This window comes from Culex quinquefasciatus, chromosome 3 (assembly GCF_015732765.1).
Source record: "Culex quinquefasciatus strain JHB chromosome 3, VPISU_Cqui_1.0_pri_paternal, whole genome shotgun sequence".
NCBI lineage: Eukaryota > Metazoa > Arthropoda > Insecta > Diptera > Culicidae > Culex > Culex quinquefasciatus.
The window spans coordinates 180,895,462-180,915,602 of NC_051863.1; the positions used below are offsets into that span (position 1 = coordinate 180,895,462).

At 33.3% G+C, this 20,141-nt stretch overlaps 1 protein-coding gene across 3 annotated transcripts in view; it reads right to left on the reverse strand.

Annotated features, from left to right (window-relative positions):
* Window positions 1-20,141, reverse strand: part of LOC6047531 (tyrosine 3-monooxygenase) — a 44,426-nt gene that overhangs the window by 12,553 nt on the left and 11,732 nt on the right. Inside the window, exon 1 of one of the 3 annotated variants that reach the window (XM_038259164.1) lies at window positions 2,176-2,766. The exons of the other annotated variants lie outside the window; for them this stretch is intronic. Coding sequence (XP_038115092.1) covers window positions 2,176-2,238 — 63 coding nt within the window. The 5' untranslated portion in view covers window positions 2,239-2,766. Of the gene's footprint in view, window positions 1-2,175; window positions 2,767-20,141 lie in introns of those variants that run through there. 3 annotated transcript variants of the gene reach the window in all.

The following is a 20,141-nucleotide window of genomic DNA, read 5'->3' on the forward strand; positions in this document are numbered from 1 at the left end:
TCCTTTAAAAAAAAACTCGCTTGGAATATTTCTTATTACAAATTGCAAATTTCACGGGGATCTTGATTTTAGAACGCTAAATTTCAAGGGATTTCCACGGAACATAAAATATGTTAAAAGAACCATAATTTAACTGTCTTGTCTAGCCAAAATGATCAAAATTACTTGAATCTCCTTCGACATTTAGCCCAATGGAAATATTTAAAAAAGTTTTAATTTTCCTTTATAAAAAAAAACATTTCAAATTGATCAGAAAACAAAAAAAAAATCAAATATATTCATTTTTTTAGATTTTTGAAATCTTTTAGCATAAAAAGAACAGAAATAATAAGTTCCAATGATTCTTCAAACCAAAAATTTGATAATTTCAGCAGGAACATCATCAAAAATCGTAAAAATTAAACAGGACTCAGAAATAATTTGAAATGTTCCAAAAAATGCTGACTTTAAAGATCAAAAATATTATTAGTAAGAAAACTTAATCATTTATTCTTGACTAAACCAAGTAAGAATGTTTTTATTTCTAATTACAGAGAATGAAAAAATGATTTAAATTAGTAAATTATCCAAGAAAAGCTAAAAATTCTAGGGATTTGTTTTTCTATTAATTAATTTCACGTAAATATTCAAATTCAACGAATTTCACGCTGACCATGAAATCGTGAATACTCACTAACTCTATTCATAAGCCAAAAAGAATGTATCAAAAATGAAATTTGAAGCAAATTGATCATTTAATAGCTGTAATTTTAGTAAATGAACTTATGAAATAAAACTGTATCTTGACTGTCTATTGATTGAGTTCAAATTTCCTTTTCGGTAAAGAAGTATTTAATTTGAAACTGTACTTTGTTGACAAAATAGGTCACAAAGTTTTATATTTTCTAACCTAAAACAAAAACAAATTTTAAAATATTCAAAACTATGACTTTAGGCACTTTTGGACTTTGAATTTCCTTTTCAGTAAAAAGCTTGAAAAATTGTAAGCAATTAAGATTTTTTGTTCACTTTTTTTTTATTCATGCCAAATCATTTTGGATTGCTTTTACACAATTGTATAACTTGCAGTTTTTGATTCTCAAACAGTGAAGAAACCCATACCTTCAAATTTACTTATAATGTCACGAACTTGTGATTTTGTGAAAATCATTTCAAGTTGATTGTTATTTGGTTTAATTTTAATTCTTGATTCTTGATTTTAAATTTAATTTTAATGAAATTTAGGAATCTAATATTTTCTGTTTTTTTTTTTTTAATGAAAATCTATTATTATTTTTAAAGAAAACTGTGTCATTCGAAATTATTAGAATTCAAAATTCCTTTCAGTAAAAAGATATAAAATTTGTAAAGTAAATTATATTTTTGTTTAAGTTTTCGATTGATGCCAAGCCATTTAGAAATGCTTTTCCACACTTTCATAATCTTTAGTTTTTTAATCTTTAAAATTAAATAAATTAAAATCATCAAATCAATTAATAATGTCATAAGCTTAGGAATTATTTAAAATTATATAAAATTATATAAAAAAATGAATTAATGTTGCCTTTGATTTTAATTTTAATTTCAATTAGTCAAAAAAAAAATATTTGCTTTATTGTTCCATTTCAAATTAAGTCTTGAAAATATAGAAATTCAAAAACGTGTGTGAATTTAAGTTTCTTTTTTTGTAAAAAAGGTAATAAATTTGTCCTAGTTTTTTTTTAGTTTATGATTTATGCCAAATAATTAAATGCTTTTTTACATTTTTATAATGTGCATTTATTTTTTATTTTTCTAACAGTAAATAAATCAAAAAACATAATTTTACAAGCTTGTGGTTTTTCCAAAATAAGAATAGAACGTTTTTAAACATATTTTTAGTAAAATTCTTGATTTTAAATATGTATACTTTTAAGGAAATGATTCTTAAAATGTAATATTTTTAAGCTTTTCAATTCCAAATTGAGTGAGTAAAATTATTTAACTATAGAAAGTTCAATTTTAAAACATCTCAATGTAACACTAACATAAACTTTTAACACATTTTTTACAAATTCACAAAACAAAATTTGACGATTAAATTACTTTTCTGAGAAAAAACTTGCTCATTTTGATTTTAAGAATTTTTACTCATGTTTCCCCAACTTCACTAAACTTCACCAAACTTCACACTAGCATCTCCCCCACGATATTTACCTCAATGCTGTACGACTTCTTGATGGCGAACATTTCGCGGTTCTTCTGGGCAGCGGCAATCATTTTTGCGTATGTGTGTTGTGTGTTGATTTAAACTTGTTGCTGCTGGTACAAGATCTTGAAGATGAAGCACTTCAAACTTTTTGTTTAACACTTTTTTGCCTCTTTTATTTTCAAAACGCGCTGAAATGTTCCTTTCGAGTTGCTACTTTTTTAACGCTAGCTGACTCGTTTGTTTTCCTTCGGTTTTGCAAAGTACGCGCCTTTCACACTTGTTATTTCAGAAACAACAACACTTGCGAAATTGCTGAAGGGGGAGGGCGGCTCGTGCTCGTCTAATTCGCTCGCAGATGAATATCCTTGATTGGCGTTGATTGACCACGGGGCTGTGACTGGGGAGCTCCGTTTGTCCGACCAAAAAAATCACTTAAATTCACTGCTGGTTGAAACTTCCTTCAATGTTGAAGGGACGTTTTGTAACTTTGTTTTAGTTTTCAGTACAACTGCTTCAAAACTCCTTTGAGCGAGCGATAATTACGAACTACAGCTTCTTCCTCTGTGTTACTTTGCAAAAAGCAAGCAAACCAATGAATGCATGATACGTTTAGCTCGCTATCAGTTTAAATACCTGCCAGGTGCCGACGGGCCACCGAGGCCCCTCTACCGGGCGTGACACCGCCGGTGTCGCGCGACACGCTCGGAGAGCCCAAAGTCGCGCCGCGCGCTCTCGCGCGCGCAAACTCCTAGAACGTTCTGCGGGTGCCCCAGCACGTGATGCCTTCGCGCGCGACTCAAACTTCAAAACAATCAACAAACTGACCAACCAACTGACCGACCACTTGTTGCGCGCGACGCGCGCTCTGCAACACTTTTGTTGTCGCACGCAACACACTCGCTCTCTCTCGCGTTGCTTCGGTCTCGGTTCTCTCTCGCGGCGGTGGCACTTGTTTTGCCGATTTTCGCCAATTCTCTACCCGCATGTGTGTGTGTGTGTTGTGTTTTTGGGGGGCTGCTGCTTTTCTTTCGCACATGGGAAATTACGTGGTCGTGTCGCCCTCTGCCGCGGGACCTCCGAAGGAAGGGGAGTGTGGAGAAAAATGGGAATTTCCAGGTCGCAAAATTGTGCGCGCGTGGTTTGAACAACGTGGTTGACCTCTGGTCATGGTTTTGGAGGGGATGACCGTGCGTGCAGGCACTTTAAAACCATGTGGGGTTATACCAAGATAGGGGGATCACCTTTAGGGAATTGACGTCAAATGGCAGTTTGTGATGGGAGAAATTTTCGAACGGTTTGAGAGTGGGTGGTCATGAGAAGACAATTAAAACCATTTTTGGTGACTTGCAGATTTTCGCGCGATTACGAGTTTGAGTATGGATATTCCAACATTCGGTTGGTATCTCTTTATGTTGATTTGATGGCTGCAACCAATTTACGTACGCCAGTTCTAAAATGTTAAATCTGCACTGCTTTGATTAAGAGAGGTTTCATCTTCAAAACTGCTCTAAGTGATAATTAAATAAAAAAAAAAGAATTGTGGCCGAAATGGCGGTGATAAAATATGGAAAAATACATTCAACGTAACAGGCAATCATACACTCAAAAAAATTATCCTTTTCTAAGGAATATTTGAATCATCGAATTTCGGATAATCGAAGCTTCGGATATACGAGTGTGGACTATATTACAGCATCGCAATTCAATAACATTGACAATTAAATAAGCTTGGTGTAATCTAACCTTAGGATTTCTCCAGGATAGCTTTGAAAGATTGGCTGACTGCGTTTGATTAGATTAGATTAGATAAAAATAGATTTATTAAATGAAATTGCTTATAAACTATTTCAAATATTGGCAATGACAAGATTTTTATTCATAATATCCATATAAAGTAGTTAATAAATTAATAAAGAGGTAAAACTTTGCTAAACATTTTCATAATAAAAACGTTTCTTAATCCACCGATGGTGGTTTGTGCCTTCCTCACAATTATGTACATATTTGTTTCTGTAGTAAGAATGTCAAACCTACAAATTTTATCTAAATTTTACTTCTTACAACATATCTACATGGAGTATGGGGTCTAGAATCCCAAAAATCATTGGACGTAATATTAGAACAACACCTACCGGGAGTTTCAAATCAACAAAATCCCGGGAGCCAGATCTCCGGATAGATCCGAACAACTTTTTCATCAAAATATTTGAGATCCGGCCTCTAAAATGTGTACAAATGACACTTAGGTGCTCATAACTTTTGATAGGGTTATCAGATCTTCAATCTTTTGGGCTTGTTGGAAAGGTCTTTTGATTACCTATCCAACAATGGGTCGCATGATAGATCCGGACAACTTTTTTATCAACATATTTGAGATCCGGCCTCTAAAAAGTGTACAAATGACACTAAAGTGCTCATAACTTTTGATAGGGTTATCAGATCTTCAATGTTTTGGGCTCAATAGAAAGGTCTTTCAAATACCTTTTTAAAAATGTATGATGTTTTCTTACAAAAACCACCCTTTTTACAATCTTTCAAACTTTAGCCAGAATCGTTTTTTTAGCATAACTTTTGAAATACTAAACAAAACGGCCCAAATCGGTTCAGCCAGTCCGGAGATAATCGAGTGCACGGACTTACAGACATACACACGCACAGACATTTGCTCAGAATTTGATTCTGAGTCGATAGGTATACGTGAAGGTAGGTCAACGAGGTCGAATTAAGAAGTTCATTTTTCGAGTGATTTTATAGCCTTTCCTTAGTAAGGTGAGGAAGGAAAAACATTCTAGCATTTTAAATACATCCAGTTTTAAAACGTAACAAAGTTTTTGTAGTCATTTTAACAAAAAAGAATAAAAAAATAAAAAAAAAATTAAAAACTAATTATATCCATTCATAGTGAATAAGTTCAAGGTATTGGAAAAATGCAGTCTGCTTTCCGTTCAATCTAAATTCAATAAAAAAAACTCATTTCTATTGAAAAAACCATGGCTATTAAGATTTTATCTCCAGCGCCATCAGATTTACGTTTCGTTGCTGAGTCATGGCATTAGCATTCAAAAAGGCCTGTTTATCTAGTTTTTTTTTGTAATAGTTGAATTTAAAAAATAAAACTGCTACATATTGAAATGCAAATTTTAAGTTTTATAATCTGTACCACTTCTTAATCTGATTTAACTTTCGCACTACTATTTAACTTAGAATTTTGTAAACTAATGATCAAGTATGTTTTCTTTTACCCCGAGCAGACGGAAATAACTTGGGAATAACATTTTTTGGTATTAGAAAATACTAGGTCAATAACATTTTTTGTTATTTATTACATGATTTGTTATTCGCCGTTATGATTTTTTTGTTATTGGATTGTTATTGTAATAACAAATTTATAACATTTTGAGTTATTTTTCGAACAAATCTTTGTTATTCTTTTTTGTTATTTTAACAACTAATCCGATCATCCCAGTAACAGTTGGAGTTATTTTTCCATAACAAAAAATGTTATTCCAAAGTTGTTTTGGCTTATCACCAATATCAGACCAATAACAAATTTTGTTATAATAACATAAATTGTTATTAAACTCTTATGCGAAAATGGATTTTGCAAGAATATTCCATAACGCTTTTTGTTATTTTAACAGTATTTGTTATTGAAATGGCATGAATTTTGTTATTACCGTCTGCCCGGGACAGCCATAATACATAAAAATTTGGCTATGATTTACAGCTGAAACGAATTTCAAAACTTTGGTGTGAGCTTCAACTGATCCTTTATAACTTTATCATTCATCAAAGAAACCAAATTTATTCGAATTGAATTGAATATAGGTACTTATGATTGCCAAACAACTGAGCCTTATATTCATTACATACAGTCATGCCTCGGTTTAGCACACCATATGGGGAATGCAAAACCGAGGCGTGCATAACTGAAGCACAGAGCTTAACAAAAAAAAAAAGAAAATACGCAAAATTTTGAAAATATTTAAAATTTTGACAAAACTACGCATTTTCAAAAAATTACTCCAAATTGCAGTTTTTTTTTACAATATGGATATCAAATGATCGGGATTTTTTCATACGTTATGATAGTTAGAACAGATGTTTTTGAAAATTCTCAAATTTTACTAAAATTTACATTTTAAAGGTATAAAATGATAAGGATTTTTTTCATACACTTTGAAAGTTATAACGCAAACGTGTGAAAATAATATTTTTTTGCAGAACTACATATTTTCGTGAAAAAAAGTTTTTTTCATGCATTTTGATGGTTATGATCATTTGATGTCAAAATTGTAAGAACAAAATTTTGTATTTTTTTTCTAAAATACGTAGTTTTGTGAATTTTTTTAATATTTTCAGAAAAAAGTTAAAGCATTCAATATGTATGAAAAAATCCCGATCATTTCATACCCATTTTGTAAAAAAAAACTGAAATTTTAAGTACTTTTTCGAGAATACGTGGTTTAACGAAATTTTCAAAAACTTGTGGTATTACTTTCAAAATGTATGAAAAACCCCGACCATTTTATACCCTTATTGTGAACAACTGATTTTGCTTTGTATTTTTTATAATTTTTTTTTTGAGTATTTATAAAAAAATGTTAATAATTTCGAAATGTATTAAAAAATCCCGATCATTTGATACCCATGTCGTTAAAAACTTAAATTTGGAGTATTTTTTCGAAAAAAGGCACTGGGCAGTGCAAAACCGGGGCATGACTGTGGCTCAAAATATGATTCTAATTAAAAGTGTTTTGGTTTTTAATAATACTAGTTAATAATTCAGTACTTACATTGCGCCCATATGAAGTTTTATTGAATTTATTTAAAGTGACCAAAATAGTGCAGCTGGCATTTAGCCACGTAACAATTATTTTACTGACAACAGGTGTACTGATGAATTGCAAAACAGTTACGGCAGGTATATTTTCATAACAGTATATTTAGCTCAGATATGAAATGTTTATTCACGTTATTCAAATGCATAGCTTTTTGCTTGTTTGTTTGCTACAAGAAGAAGTTGCGTTGTTTTGATTAAACCGGGTTTCCTTATTAAAGTTAATATTTTGGATAAGATTTTTTTCACCCTAATTCGACGTTTTTTTTGCTTTCCTGTTTCGATTTAAAAATCAACATCATGTTATCATCATGTTGTTGTGGTTGTTGTTATCATCATGTTGTTGTTGTTGCATTGCAACCCAAGTATTAAAATGTTTCAGGAGGCCTACACGAGTTTTTCAAGATAGTTACAGCATAAAAATTTGTAACCCAACTAAAACTTGAAAGCTTATAAAAGCTCATAATAAAAATTGATGGTCTGAAAAAAACAAAAACAAAAAAAAAAAAACAAAACACGACAAAGGAAAAGAAAAAGTAAAAAAAATGGTTCAAAAATAACTTAAGTTGGCTTACTCAAACCAGGGAAAAACAACCTACAAAAAAATTACTTCAGAGGTTCAATCAAGCTTTAGTTTTTGTTTAGGTTCATTCTTTTATAATAATTTAATAGTTACAAATTGTACTTTAAAAAGGTCTGGAATTGACAATAAAAATCAGTTATCTCAGTTGTTCAATTATAATCTTTAAGCAAGGTGGTTAAAATTTAGTTTTAAATCTTTGTTCCTCATTCTTTTAAAATCACTTATAAAACCAGAGTACAAAATAATTCTTAAGAAAATTTAAATGTTCATTGGAATAACAGATAAAATCAATCGTTGACTTATTAAATTTTATAGCGTTTTTCTTGTTGAGGGTCTGATAAAAATTATACTAGCCTTATTGATTTTTAACAAACTATGCAATGTTTTGTCATGGACATTTAAATTCAACAATAAATTTTGAATCTTTTCAAAGATTTTTGACTGAATTGCGATAAAAAGCAACATTTTGAATAAAGAAATAGTTGGCCCATTTCACCCCAATTGCCCCCTTTCCAAATAATATTGTATCGAGTAATTCGCACTGACATTGTCATCGTCTGTCTACCTCCTTGTCCTCCTCCCGACTAGTCATCACGACTCCCCCTGTCATAATCGGTCCGCCCTCCTTCCCAAGCCCAAGTCCCGCCGCGCCGGCGGTCCCAACAAAATGTATCCAAATCAGAACTGCCTGCCAGGGTCTGGTTGACGCACTCTTGCCAACCGTCGTCGTCGTCGCAACACATTTAGTCGTGCTTGTTGCTTAGCCGCCCTCTCTGCTGCTCTCTGTTTGTTGCCGTGGCTGTTTCATCGTTTCTTCGTGTGTTGCTTCTCGGGGCTGTGACGACGCACCTCATTTGGGATAACAAGTTCGCCGGGGAAACACCGCGCGTGGCTCGTCAACGGTCTGCTCTTTTTATTCTGTTTTGGCTTTGGTTTCTGCTGGAGGAATCACCAGAGTCTGGTCTGGATTTGTGCTCGCTTTGTGCGTCACTTTGAGCTGGAGACTGGTTCGGGATTTCCACCGGGGAGGTGTTGTAGCGCCGGAAATAGCTCTCGAAACAGGTCGAAGAACTTCCAGCGGAATCGCACCAGCTTTGATCGGTTGAAAGACGAGAACGATCCAGGTAACAGGTGGCTCCACCAAAACACCGTGCAAAGTCGAAGGTCGACCGGCCGTCTGGATCAGGGACGAGCGGGCAAAATATTGCCCCAGACGGGCACTAGAGTATAGTCACCAACAAGTCTAGTCCCCGCAAACGAGCCAAAACACTTTCGAGTGCCATTCGAGATGTCCTTCGAGTTAAGTCGCGGCGAATTAAAGAATGCAGAGAACAGAACGGATACGAGGCCTGGTGGGAGAACGTCGTGAACGAACCTACTGTTCTTTTATTTTTTGCTGATGTCTCAATGTCACGTCACCAAATTGGGGGACAGTTATGCGGCAAAAAAGGGGTGTGCTCAACAGTGCAAAGTACAATTGTGGAGTAGTACAGAACGGCGAGAATCTTATGAAAGTAGAACTTTGCGCGTTCTTCGGGGAGCGCGAACTCGTTCCACAGGTTCCACTGCTTTGAATAGTTCGTTAATTGATGCCTGAACAGATCGGATCAGTGACTGGTAACTGGCGTGCAAGTTATTTTTTTTTTTCCTCTCGCGTAATGGTGGCCAATGAGGTTGAAAACAACAGAATAAAGTCTGGAATTAGCACTTATCATTTAATTTGTTCATAAAACATACTCTTTAGATCACTTTAGCGATTATGTAAATCTTTAACTACTGTGTCATTATACCAAAAGGTTTTTTTTTATTTATAAAACATAATGGTAGCTAAGCATGAGTTGTAGGGCCTCGTAGGATAAATACGATGAGTACTGAAAATCAGTTTTGCAACGAGTTTATTTTGGCGTTTAAGTGATGGACAACTAGAAAAAACCAATGCAGTGACGAAAAGTATTACTTTTGAAAACAAGTTCTGGAAGGTTCAGGTTTCAGCACTCTAATGAGTAGTCAAATATTTTATCATCACTGTTGTTTTATATAACTATATCTTGTTCCTCTGGTACAAAAAATGTTCGAGCATCAAGCACAACTTTTGATATTGTGCTAAAAATTGCATCACAAAATGCAGTTTACTACCAACAGATTGCCAAATATCTATTGATTCATATTTTTCCCTTAAATGTTTCTAATTTGTGATCTCCAAATTTGTAAAAATCGCAAAAGAATGTATGCAACGATAAACACTGTTTATGATTTTATAAGGTTTTTTTTTAATATTTTTTAACCCTGTTTTTCAAGGGGGATAACAAACACTTTTGCAAAGTCTATGTCAACTCCATTCAGCTTTCCGTCTTTCAAAAGTTACCTGAAAAAAAAACACAGCTTTAATATCTCTATGAAAATATATCGTTTTTTTATTTTTCTTTTATTTTTCCTCTTTTCCGTCTAGGTCATGTTCTGCGAAAAAAAAATACTTCTCTGGATTAGTTTTATTTTTCACTTTTGGGAATTATAATTTGCATTTAACTTCTTTAGTTAAGGTTTATTTCTGATAGATTTTGGGTTATTTCACCACCTCCTATCATATTTTTGTCAAGTGTTTTCAGGTGTTTATAGCAGGGGTGCCCAAAGTTTTTGAAAAGCGGGCCAAACTTGAAACTCACATGAGCTTGCGGGCCAAATGTGAAAATGGTTTATTCGAAAAAAATACGTTATTTCAATCTGATCAATCATGATTATTTGTTCTTTTCTAAAAATCAGGACCACAAAAAAATATCTGTATCGTTGAAAAATGCTTTTTTATGAATCCCATCAATAAAATAAAATAAGTTAAATCAACAATACTAAAAAAGGAAATATATAAGCTTATTCCCGGGTAGACGGTAATAACAACATTCATGCCATTTCAACAAAAAATACTGTTAAAATAACAAAAAAATGTTATGGAATTTTCTTGCAAAATCTAATTTTGCATAAGAGTTTGATAACAGTTAATATTATCATAACATTTTTTTATTGTCCTGATATTGGTTACTAGCCCAAACAACTTGGGAATAACATTTTCTATTATGGAAGAATATCTCCAAATGTTATTGGGATGATCGGATTAGTTGTTAAAATAAAAAAAAATAATAACAAAGATTTGTTCGAAGAATAACTTAAAATGTTATAAGTCTGTTGTTACAATAACAATCCAATAACAAAAAAAATCATATAGGCGAATAACAAATCCTGTTATAAATAACATTAAATGTTATTGGTCTAGTATTTTTAAATATCAAAAAAAAATATTTCCAAGTTATTTCCATCTGCTCGGGATTACTGCGATTTTCATGCCTCGACCCGAGCAGACGGAAATAACTTGGGAATAACATTTTTTGATATTTGAAAATACTAGGCCAATAACATTTTATGTTATTTATAACAAGATTTGTTATTCGTTGTTATAATTTTTTTGTTATTCGATTGATATTGTTATAACAGACTAATAACATTTTTAGTTATTCTTCGAACAAATCTTTGTTATTATTTTTTGTTATTTTAACAACTAATCCGAGGTATTCTTCCATAACAAAAAATGTTATTCCAAAGTTGATTTGGCTTTCAACCAATATCAGACCAATTACAATTTTTGTTATGATAATATAAACTGTTTTTAAACCCTTACCCGAGCAGACGGACATAACTTGGGAATAACATTCTTTGATATTTGAAAATACTAGACCAATAACATTTTATGTTATTTATAACAAGATTTGTTATTCGACGTTATGATTTTTTTGTTATTGGATTGTTATTGTAATAACAGACTAATAACATTTTTAGTAATTCTTCGAACAAATCTTTGTTATTATTTTTTGTTATTTTAACAACTAATCCGATCATCCCAATAACAGTTTCAGGTATTCTTCCATAACAAAAAATGTTATTCCAAAGTAGTTTTGGCTTACAACCAATGTCAGACCAATCACAAATTTTGTTATTATAACATAAACTGTTATGAACCCCTTATGCAAAAATGGATTTTTCAAGAAAATTCCATAACAGTTTCTGTTATTTTAACAATATTTGTTATTGTAATGGCATGAATTTTGTTATTACCGTCTGCCCGGGTATGCAAAAATTGATTTTCCAAGAAGATTCCATAACAATTTTTGTTATTTTAACAATATTTGTTATTAAAATGGCATGATTTTTGTTATTATCGTCTGCCCGGGTCAACAAAACAAAATCAGGGAAGGCTCTCGCTAATATGTTGTTAGAAGATTATTTTCCACGGTCTGGTCAAAGTTTAACAAAAGTTATTTCACAAATATTTTGAAAATGTTTTTTTTTTAATTAAATCGAAGGATATATATTTTCTTCGAAATTTAAATATAATGACATAATTTTATATCAGTTATTACAGTTCTGGAGTTTTTGTTTGAATAGGCCCAATAAACCTCATTTCCAGTTTTTGCTTTTTGGGGGCCATCCATAAACCACGTGGATATTTTTTTAGAAATCTCGAACCTCCCCCCCCCTCCCCTCGTGGATAATTGGCCATACCCAAAAAGCAAAAACTGAAAATTTGGTTTATTGGACCTTTTCAAAAAAAAAAAAAACTCCATAGTTTAACTATAATAATAAATAGTTGCAAAAGGATTTTCATAAATTCTGGAGTTTTTTTTTGAAAAGGTCCAATAAACCAAATTTCCAGTTTTTGCTTTTTGGGTGTTTTTAGAACCGCCTTGAGTCAGGGGTATTGAAAAACACCCAAAAAGCAAAAACTGAAAATTTGGTTTATTGGTCCTTAAAAAAAACTCCAGAATTATTCTTCCGATTTCAATCATTTTTTAGTAAATTTTGGTCTGCCAGAATCAGATGTTAGTCACTCAGATAATTTACCCAAATTTCATGAGTTTTATCCCGAGGCCAAACATTTTTTGAGTTCAAAATAAGTTTGAGGCGTTATGACTTTTTTATTCATGTGGAAAATCAATACTTTTCAATTTTTACAGTAGTCAAATTGTAACGTTTTATAACTCATATCCATAAAATTCGTGACGATAATTTTGATGAAATAACAATTTTCAATCATATTTAAACTTTCAATAAGATCGATTTTTCAACAAAAATGTTTGTTTCGTATGATCAGTATTAAAGTCAGGGATGCCACCTGGTTTTTTAAAATGTCTGTAAAAAAGCCTGTGAAACACAGACAAATCTGTGTATCTGGCATCCCTGATTAAAGTATGAATTTAATCGTGTTTTTCTTACAAAACAATAAAAAAAAAGCTTCAACTGAACCATAATTTGTAAAAATTACAAAATCAATTTATTGATGGGCCAATGGGCCATTTTAAGTGATCCTTCAAAACGGGTCCGCCGGCCATACTTTGGTCACCCCTGGTTTATAGTGACTTATTTAATGCTTTTCCTTTTTTAAATTGTTCTACTATGATATTATTATCATTCAAATTGCAAAAAAGGAAAACATGCAAAATCTGTGACATCATAAAATTTACTGCATATCTTGCCCAAAATATAGGAAGACTTAGTAAAAAAATCAAACAAGTCAAATTTGAAAATCAAAAATTGGTGAATCAATGAATTTTTGGAGACATTCGATCGTAGTCTGTTTTGAGGCAAGGTTAGGTTGTATTCGATAACGAAGGAGTTATTTTTTTACCTAAAAATTTGCATTGTTTGAAATTGTAAGTCAAAACTTATTGTTCACAATTGTAGTTTTTTTTTTAAATCTCTAACATTCAAAGTTGAAGAAAATTATTTTTGTGCAAAGGGACCAACCACTTCATGTCCGATTCTGAGAACTTTAGTTTTCGGGAGAATCACAATTATTAAAATGTTTTCATAGGGCTTTTGTTGAAACTCTTTGTTTTTTTTTAATATGAGTTCATAGAAATTTAATGGTGAAAAATTGGGACAAATTTGTGAAATAAGCCAAAAATATTGCATAATATTGTTCGATGCTGCTCGTTGCATCATACAAAATAATCTCATGTCGACATAATCTACCACACACAAAACTAGCCAACAAGTGTGGCAGTCAATTTTGCACTTGAACTCATCAACCCGTCGTCTGGTTGATTCCCTCTCATTGATCATTGATATTCATAGAGCCATCCCTAATTACGCTGATTACTCAACAGCAGCACCAGCACTAGCAGTGTTGCCAAACAACAGCTCGCCGAACGTGTACGCGCATCCTCCTCGTCAAGACACCTAAAGAGTGGTCTCAAGAGTGACTTGTCTGACACATTTTAAATTTGGTCACAACAAGTGCTCGATATCACGTATCGCCACGCCGGAATGACTTTTATTCACGTTTTAACCAGCTCAATGTCAAACCATGTTGTGTAGTTAGTATGTCGACTAAAAACTCCGGCGCACAGGTGACTGACCTGGCTTGATTTTTTTTTCGTGTGTGTGTGTGTGTGTGTTGTTTAGTTAAGCTGAACCGTAATTAAGCTGTTGAACTCGGCCAACCTCCAAACTCTGCAGCTCTGCTGCTACATTTCCGGTTAAAGTGCGCGCGACGACGACTTGGCTATTTGCACGTCGCTGGATTTGACGACGTCCAAGTCGGACTTGGTAGCGCGGAATTGGTTGCACCTGTTTTTTTTTTGTTTATCAACTCCGCGGGGTGGAAAAATGGCTCACCTCGCGAGAACTGCGCACTCGCGCAGGTCGAGAATGCTAATGTCCTGGACCAGATGATATCCCGGTCGAGATGCTGGGAACAGGTGCAGCAGCAGCAAGCACAATCAGAAGTTGATCTATTTAAATTTCAATTAGGCCGGTGAAGCACTTCGACTTGTAGATTTTAAATTGAACGCGGTGCACGCAATTTCGAGCTGATTTTTTCTTTTCTAAGAAATGAATATAGATGCGGTTGATGGGGTTATGTAAAACATTTGAATCGCTTCCAACACGTGCTTGGGTTCAGGTTTTGGCAGGACAAACCCCGCTTAAAGTGGGTCAATATATTTTCTAGTTTCACGTACGAATCTGTCAGATTGTAGCACTCGAAACAAGTGGATAATTGGACGCCAAATTATTGTTGCGAGGTCAGTTTGGTGTACCGTTTGGCGATGGTGAACACAAATTTTACGCTATTTTTTATTTTCAAAGCAAAAATTTTCAGAAATCTTAAAACAGAATGCGAACACCTCGTGAAAATTATATATTAAAAAAACTTTCCAAAAAATTTAATAAAGGCAATTGAAACAAAATTTTACTGCTCGTAGTCGTTAATCGAAATTAAAATAAAACACGTGAGAAAAAATTTCACCTTGATACGGAAAATAACTTGTAGTACCAGTACCACTACCAGCTTTTGCTAGAGTTTAGCAATGTTTTGCAATTTTTACAATCATTTCTTTTTCTTATTTAACATTTAAAGGTACTCAGCAACCAATGGATAACGAAAAATTGCAGAGATTTTGAAACAATTTTTTGTATATTTATTGATGAAAAATAAGTTCAATGGAAATTTAAGTGCAATCAGCTGAAATCAAAGTATCATGCATTCTCTTGCGTTTAGAATCATTTTGAAGCATGTTCGGGTTGATTTTTGAAATTTCTAATATTTTCGATGTTTAGTATCGCAAAATGTTTTTTTCGCTTAAAATTTTTGTTTCCATCAAATCGTATATTTTTCGAAAAATAATGATATCAAAACAACTGAACTAGTATAAAATGCATTTTAGAACACTTTTTGCATGCAAATGTTGAAACTTCGGCTTGTTATTTCAATTTTTATATATATATTTTTTTTATTTTTTGATCCCCCCTCCCTGATCCCGGCCAGTGAAATTTTGTTTAAATTGATGAGAGATTTGAAGATTTGAAGATTTGAAGATTTGAAGATTTGAAGATTTTAAGATTTGAAGATTTGAAGATTTGAAGATTTGAAGATTTGAGGATTTGAAGATTTGAAGAATTGTAGATTTGAAGATTTGAAGATTTGAAGATTTGAAGATTTGAAGATTTGAAGATTTGAAGATTTGAAGATTTGAAGATTTGAAGATTTGAAGATTTGAAGATTTGAAGATTTGAAGATTTGAAGATTTGAAGATTTGAAGATTTGAAGATTTGAAGATTTGAAGATTTGAAGATTTGAAAATTTGAAGATTTGAAGATTTGAAGATTTGAAGATTTGAAGATTTGAAGATTTGAAGATTTGAAGATTTGAAGATCTGAAGATTTGAAGATTTGAAGATTTGAAGATTTGAAGATTTGAAGATTTGAAGATTTGAAGATTTGAAGATTTGAAGATTTGAAGATTTGAAGATTTGAAGATTTGAAGATTTGAAGATTTGAAGATTTGAAGATTTGAAGATTTGAAGATTTGAAGATTTGAAGATTTGAAGATTTGAAGATTTGAAGATTTGAAGATTTGAAGATTTGAAGATTTGAAGATTTGAAGATTTGAAGATTTGAAGATTTGAAGATTTGAAGATTTGAAGATTTGAAGATTTGAAGATTTGAAGATTTGATGATTTTAATATTTGAAGATTTGAAGATTTGAAGATTTGAAGATTTTAATATTTGATGATTTGAAAAATTGAGAATTGACGATAAGAAGATTTGAGATCTTGAAATTCGAAGATAAGAAATTTAATGATTTAAAGATGAGAAACTTTGAAAATTTAAAATTGGAATGCCTTAAGATTGAAATATTACCATTTTAAGCAAGAAAGATTAGAAGAAAAAATCCAAAAATTAGATTTGTTGTAAAATAATAAAAAAAAATGATAAAATACAGTATGTAAAAAAAGTATTTACACCCCTTGGGCACTATGCACATTTTGTGATGAAACATGTAACAATTTAAAGTTTGACAGGAACCTAGTACTACGTTTTGTACAGAAACTCATGCCGAACATTTTGCTACAAAAAGCTAATAAAAAGATGTTTTCTATAAAAAGTTGTATAACAAATACTATTACAAAAATAAAAAAGGTGCAAAAAAAGTTTGTACACCTTTCGAAAAATTAACATATATAAAGTTATTTGTTGACAAATCACCATAAATCCAGTCTCTCAACTCCAAACAGGCATCCTTGACTGATTAGGAAAATAATTTGGATTAAATATAAAGTTTACTAACTACTTAGTATAAAAGTATATATAACTCTGGAAATTCTACATAAAACTTATTTAAACTTAATTTTGCAAACTTTCAATTTAACTAAATGTCAATATATTTCCATAGAATTGCTAAATAAACATTTTGGAGTAGGAATAACACCGTTTTGGGGGTCTTTGTATGGATAGAATAGATTTTTCGTTGGAATTTCGTACCAACCCGGAATTACGTCGTCGGAAAATCCGCCGGCATCCGAACCGGTCCACAATTCACAAGTCAACCTATGTGGCATCGGAAAGGGCATAAAATTTCCGATCTTTTGATATCCATACATCCAGGTTTTCTATAAAACCCACGTTGTTAAATACCTGGGCAAACAGTAAGTTTGATCCACGAGAACAAAAATTATGAAATTCCATACATTTTTGGTAGGTTGCTCAAACGAAACCATAACAACGTTTTTGCCTAGGTATTTAAAAACGTGGGTTTTATAGAAAAACCTGGGTGTATGGGTATCAAAAGATCGGAAATTTTATGCCCTTTCCGATGCCACATAGGTTGACATGTGAATTGTGGACCGATTCGGATGCCGGCGGATTTTCCGACGACGTAATTCCGGGTTGGTACGAAATTCCAACGAAAAATCTATTCTATCCATACAAATACCCCCAAAACGGTGTTATACCCACTCCAGAATGTTTATTTAGCAATTCTATGGTAATATATTGACATTTAGTTAAATTTAAAGTTTGCAAAATTAAGTTTAGATAAGTTTTATATAGAATTTCTAGAGTTATATAAACTTTTATACTAAGTAGTTAGTAAACTTTATATTCAATCCAAATTATTTTTTTAATCAGTCAAGGATGCCTATTTGGAGTTGGGAGACTGGATTTATGGTGATTTGTCAACAAATAACTTTATTTATGTTAATTTTTCGAAAGGTGTACAAACTTTTTTTGCACCTTTTTTTATTTTTGTAATAGTATTCGTTATACAATTTTTTATAGAAATCATCTTTTCATGAGCTTTTTGTTGCACACTGTTCGGCATGAGTTTCTGAACAAAACGTAGTACTAGGTTTCTGTCAAACTTTAAGTTGTTACATGTTCCATCACAAAATGTGCATAGTGCCTAAGGGGTGTAAATACTTTTTTTACATACTGTAATTTTGTTGTGTTGAAGAGTTTTGTTTTGGTAGGAGTTCAGTTCAACGTAAACTCAAATTTAAAACAAATGCTTGAAATATCGATCAAAACAAACTCAACTTTAACAACCATCCATTTTTTTTTTCTCAACAATCTTTCCAGTAAACAACGCCATTCAGAGAAAAATCGCGTGCTTCACATGTGTACAAAGATCGTTCACAAAAGTTAACGGAAAACAAAAGTTTCATAATCAGCCCGCTGCGATATCGATCGCCACCACCGCGGTCAGATTCATTTTCATTCACCATTGAGCTCGCCATTCATTCAAGGCAAAGGATCGAATGTTCTCAAAGCTTTTCCCATTCGTCGGTTTTCCGTTTTTCCCTGGCATAATTGGGTACTAAATTACGTCAAATTATAATAATTGCTGCCGCGCGGGTTACGGTGTGACTTTGCTGAAAGTTAAACTGAATTAGTAACCACGCGTTTATCAATGAAACGCGCGAGGAGAAATTTTTCCACAGTAGTACTTTTCCTTGTCAATGAGTTTCAATGAATGAGTCAAATTGTTTTGACACTCGCTCGACGGGGTTTGCAGTGCGTGGAATGGAAATTAACTATACGGTCAGTCACTAAACTAACAGATGGAGAGCATCGGGTTTAGATTTGCACGTGGGAAGCCTTCTCTAGAATGTCGTTTAGTGAGTGTTTGTTTTTTTTTGCGGTTGAAATAACCTTTCCATTTAACAATTTAATTGAGGAAATTTAAGTCGAGTTATGATGGGGATATCTTAAGGTTATTATTGCGTAGACATTTGAATTTGATCTGAATATTTATCAACTGAAATTGAATTTCAGTGTAGAGGAAACATCAAGGCTTGTTCCATGACTTGTTTCAGCCAATTGAATATATTTACAACATTTTTAAATTCAGAATAGAATTGGTCAAATCTAAAAGATTTTTTCATTATCTTTGTAAAAATAGCTTACGATGAGTCACTTGGCTCAAGAAACCCCCCGGCTAACATGTTTTTTTTTAGTTCCTTCAACATCAGGTTGATCGCGGGTGTGCATTACTGCGTTGGACTGTGCGAATCTCAAAACTGGTTTTGGGGCCGCACGTCACATGACCGTTGGACGCTGCTGTGGGCTGGGCTCTTTGGACTCTTGGGGAGTTCCCAGCCGGCCGGTGGTTTTGCAGTGTAATTAACGCCACTTTCGGATTATCCATCTCTTCAGGACTTTGGACTAAAAGGTGTACCACGAAGAAGCGTTTGATCTCGGGCTTAAAAATAGCTTTAATGTTTAATAACAAAAAAAATCTTCAGTTGTTGACTTCAACTAAATTAGTATTCTTGAGCTTAACCCACTTTTTACGTGTATTTCGCAAGCTTTATCACCCAATCAAAACAAATTCAGACGAGTCTTGCGCCTTATCAGATTCAGCCCCTAGGCGCCACCCGAAATTAAAACCGGCACAGTGAAAATCGAATTTCACAACATGCTGAAAGTTCAAAGCCGAAAACAGTTCAAAGCAAAACGCGTATGTTAGAAAAAAACCAGTTTGAAAAATTAAATGAAACTTACACCCTTAGTATGTACTGCCCGCCGCCCAGACGAAGCCGAACGCAAATCCCCGCAACTATTTGACGGGTTCGTCGCTTGGGAAGGTTCGAGTCTTTTCAGTGACTTGTGCCGACCCTGTCCCGCGCCGGAATTTTTCGCACTGATTTACACCGGTTGATAAGTGCAGCGTCACATTGCTGGCAGGCCATCCCACATCGGAGCCGGTGTCGCGTCTTTCAAGAGAGCTTAAGTAACAACAACAGCAAAAAAGTGCTATAAACATCACGTGAAATGACCAATCGGCATGGTGATTAAGCAGTCAAGTGGATTTTTTTGCCGCAGATAAACGGCTGGGAAGTTCCGTCCAATTTGAGGCAGTTTGATCGAGTTTGGGACGTCTGAGTTTGGTAGGGAATGTCCAATCGATATCATCGGTTCTTTTTCTTTAAACAGTCAAATTATTACAAACTATTTCCCAAGAAATTCCCAAAGCTAAGCAATGTTTACCGGAAAAGATGACACAACATTTTCTGCAACCACAATTCCACAAGAATGGAAGCTTGATACGCTTCATTTAGCGTTGAAGGGTTCATAATGCGCACACACGGATTTAATGAAGGGTTCTCAGCGGGCTCAAGCTACCGGATCTGCCGGAACCCGCAGACACGTGCCCAACGGTGCGTGGTAATTCACGTAACGAGACCGAAACCTGTGGCGAAGGAGGCGCCAAAGTTCTTGGC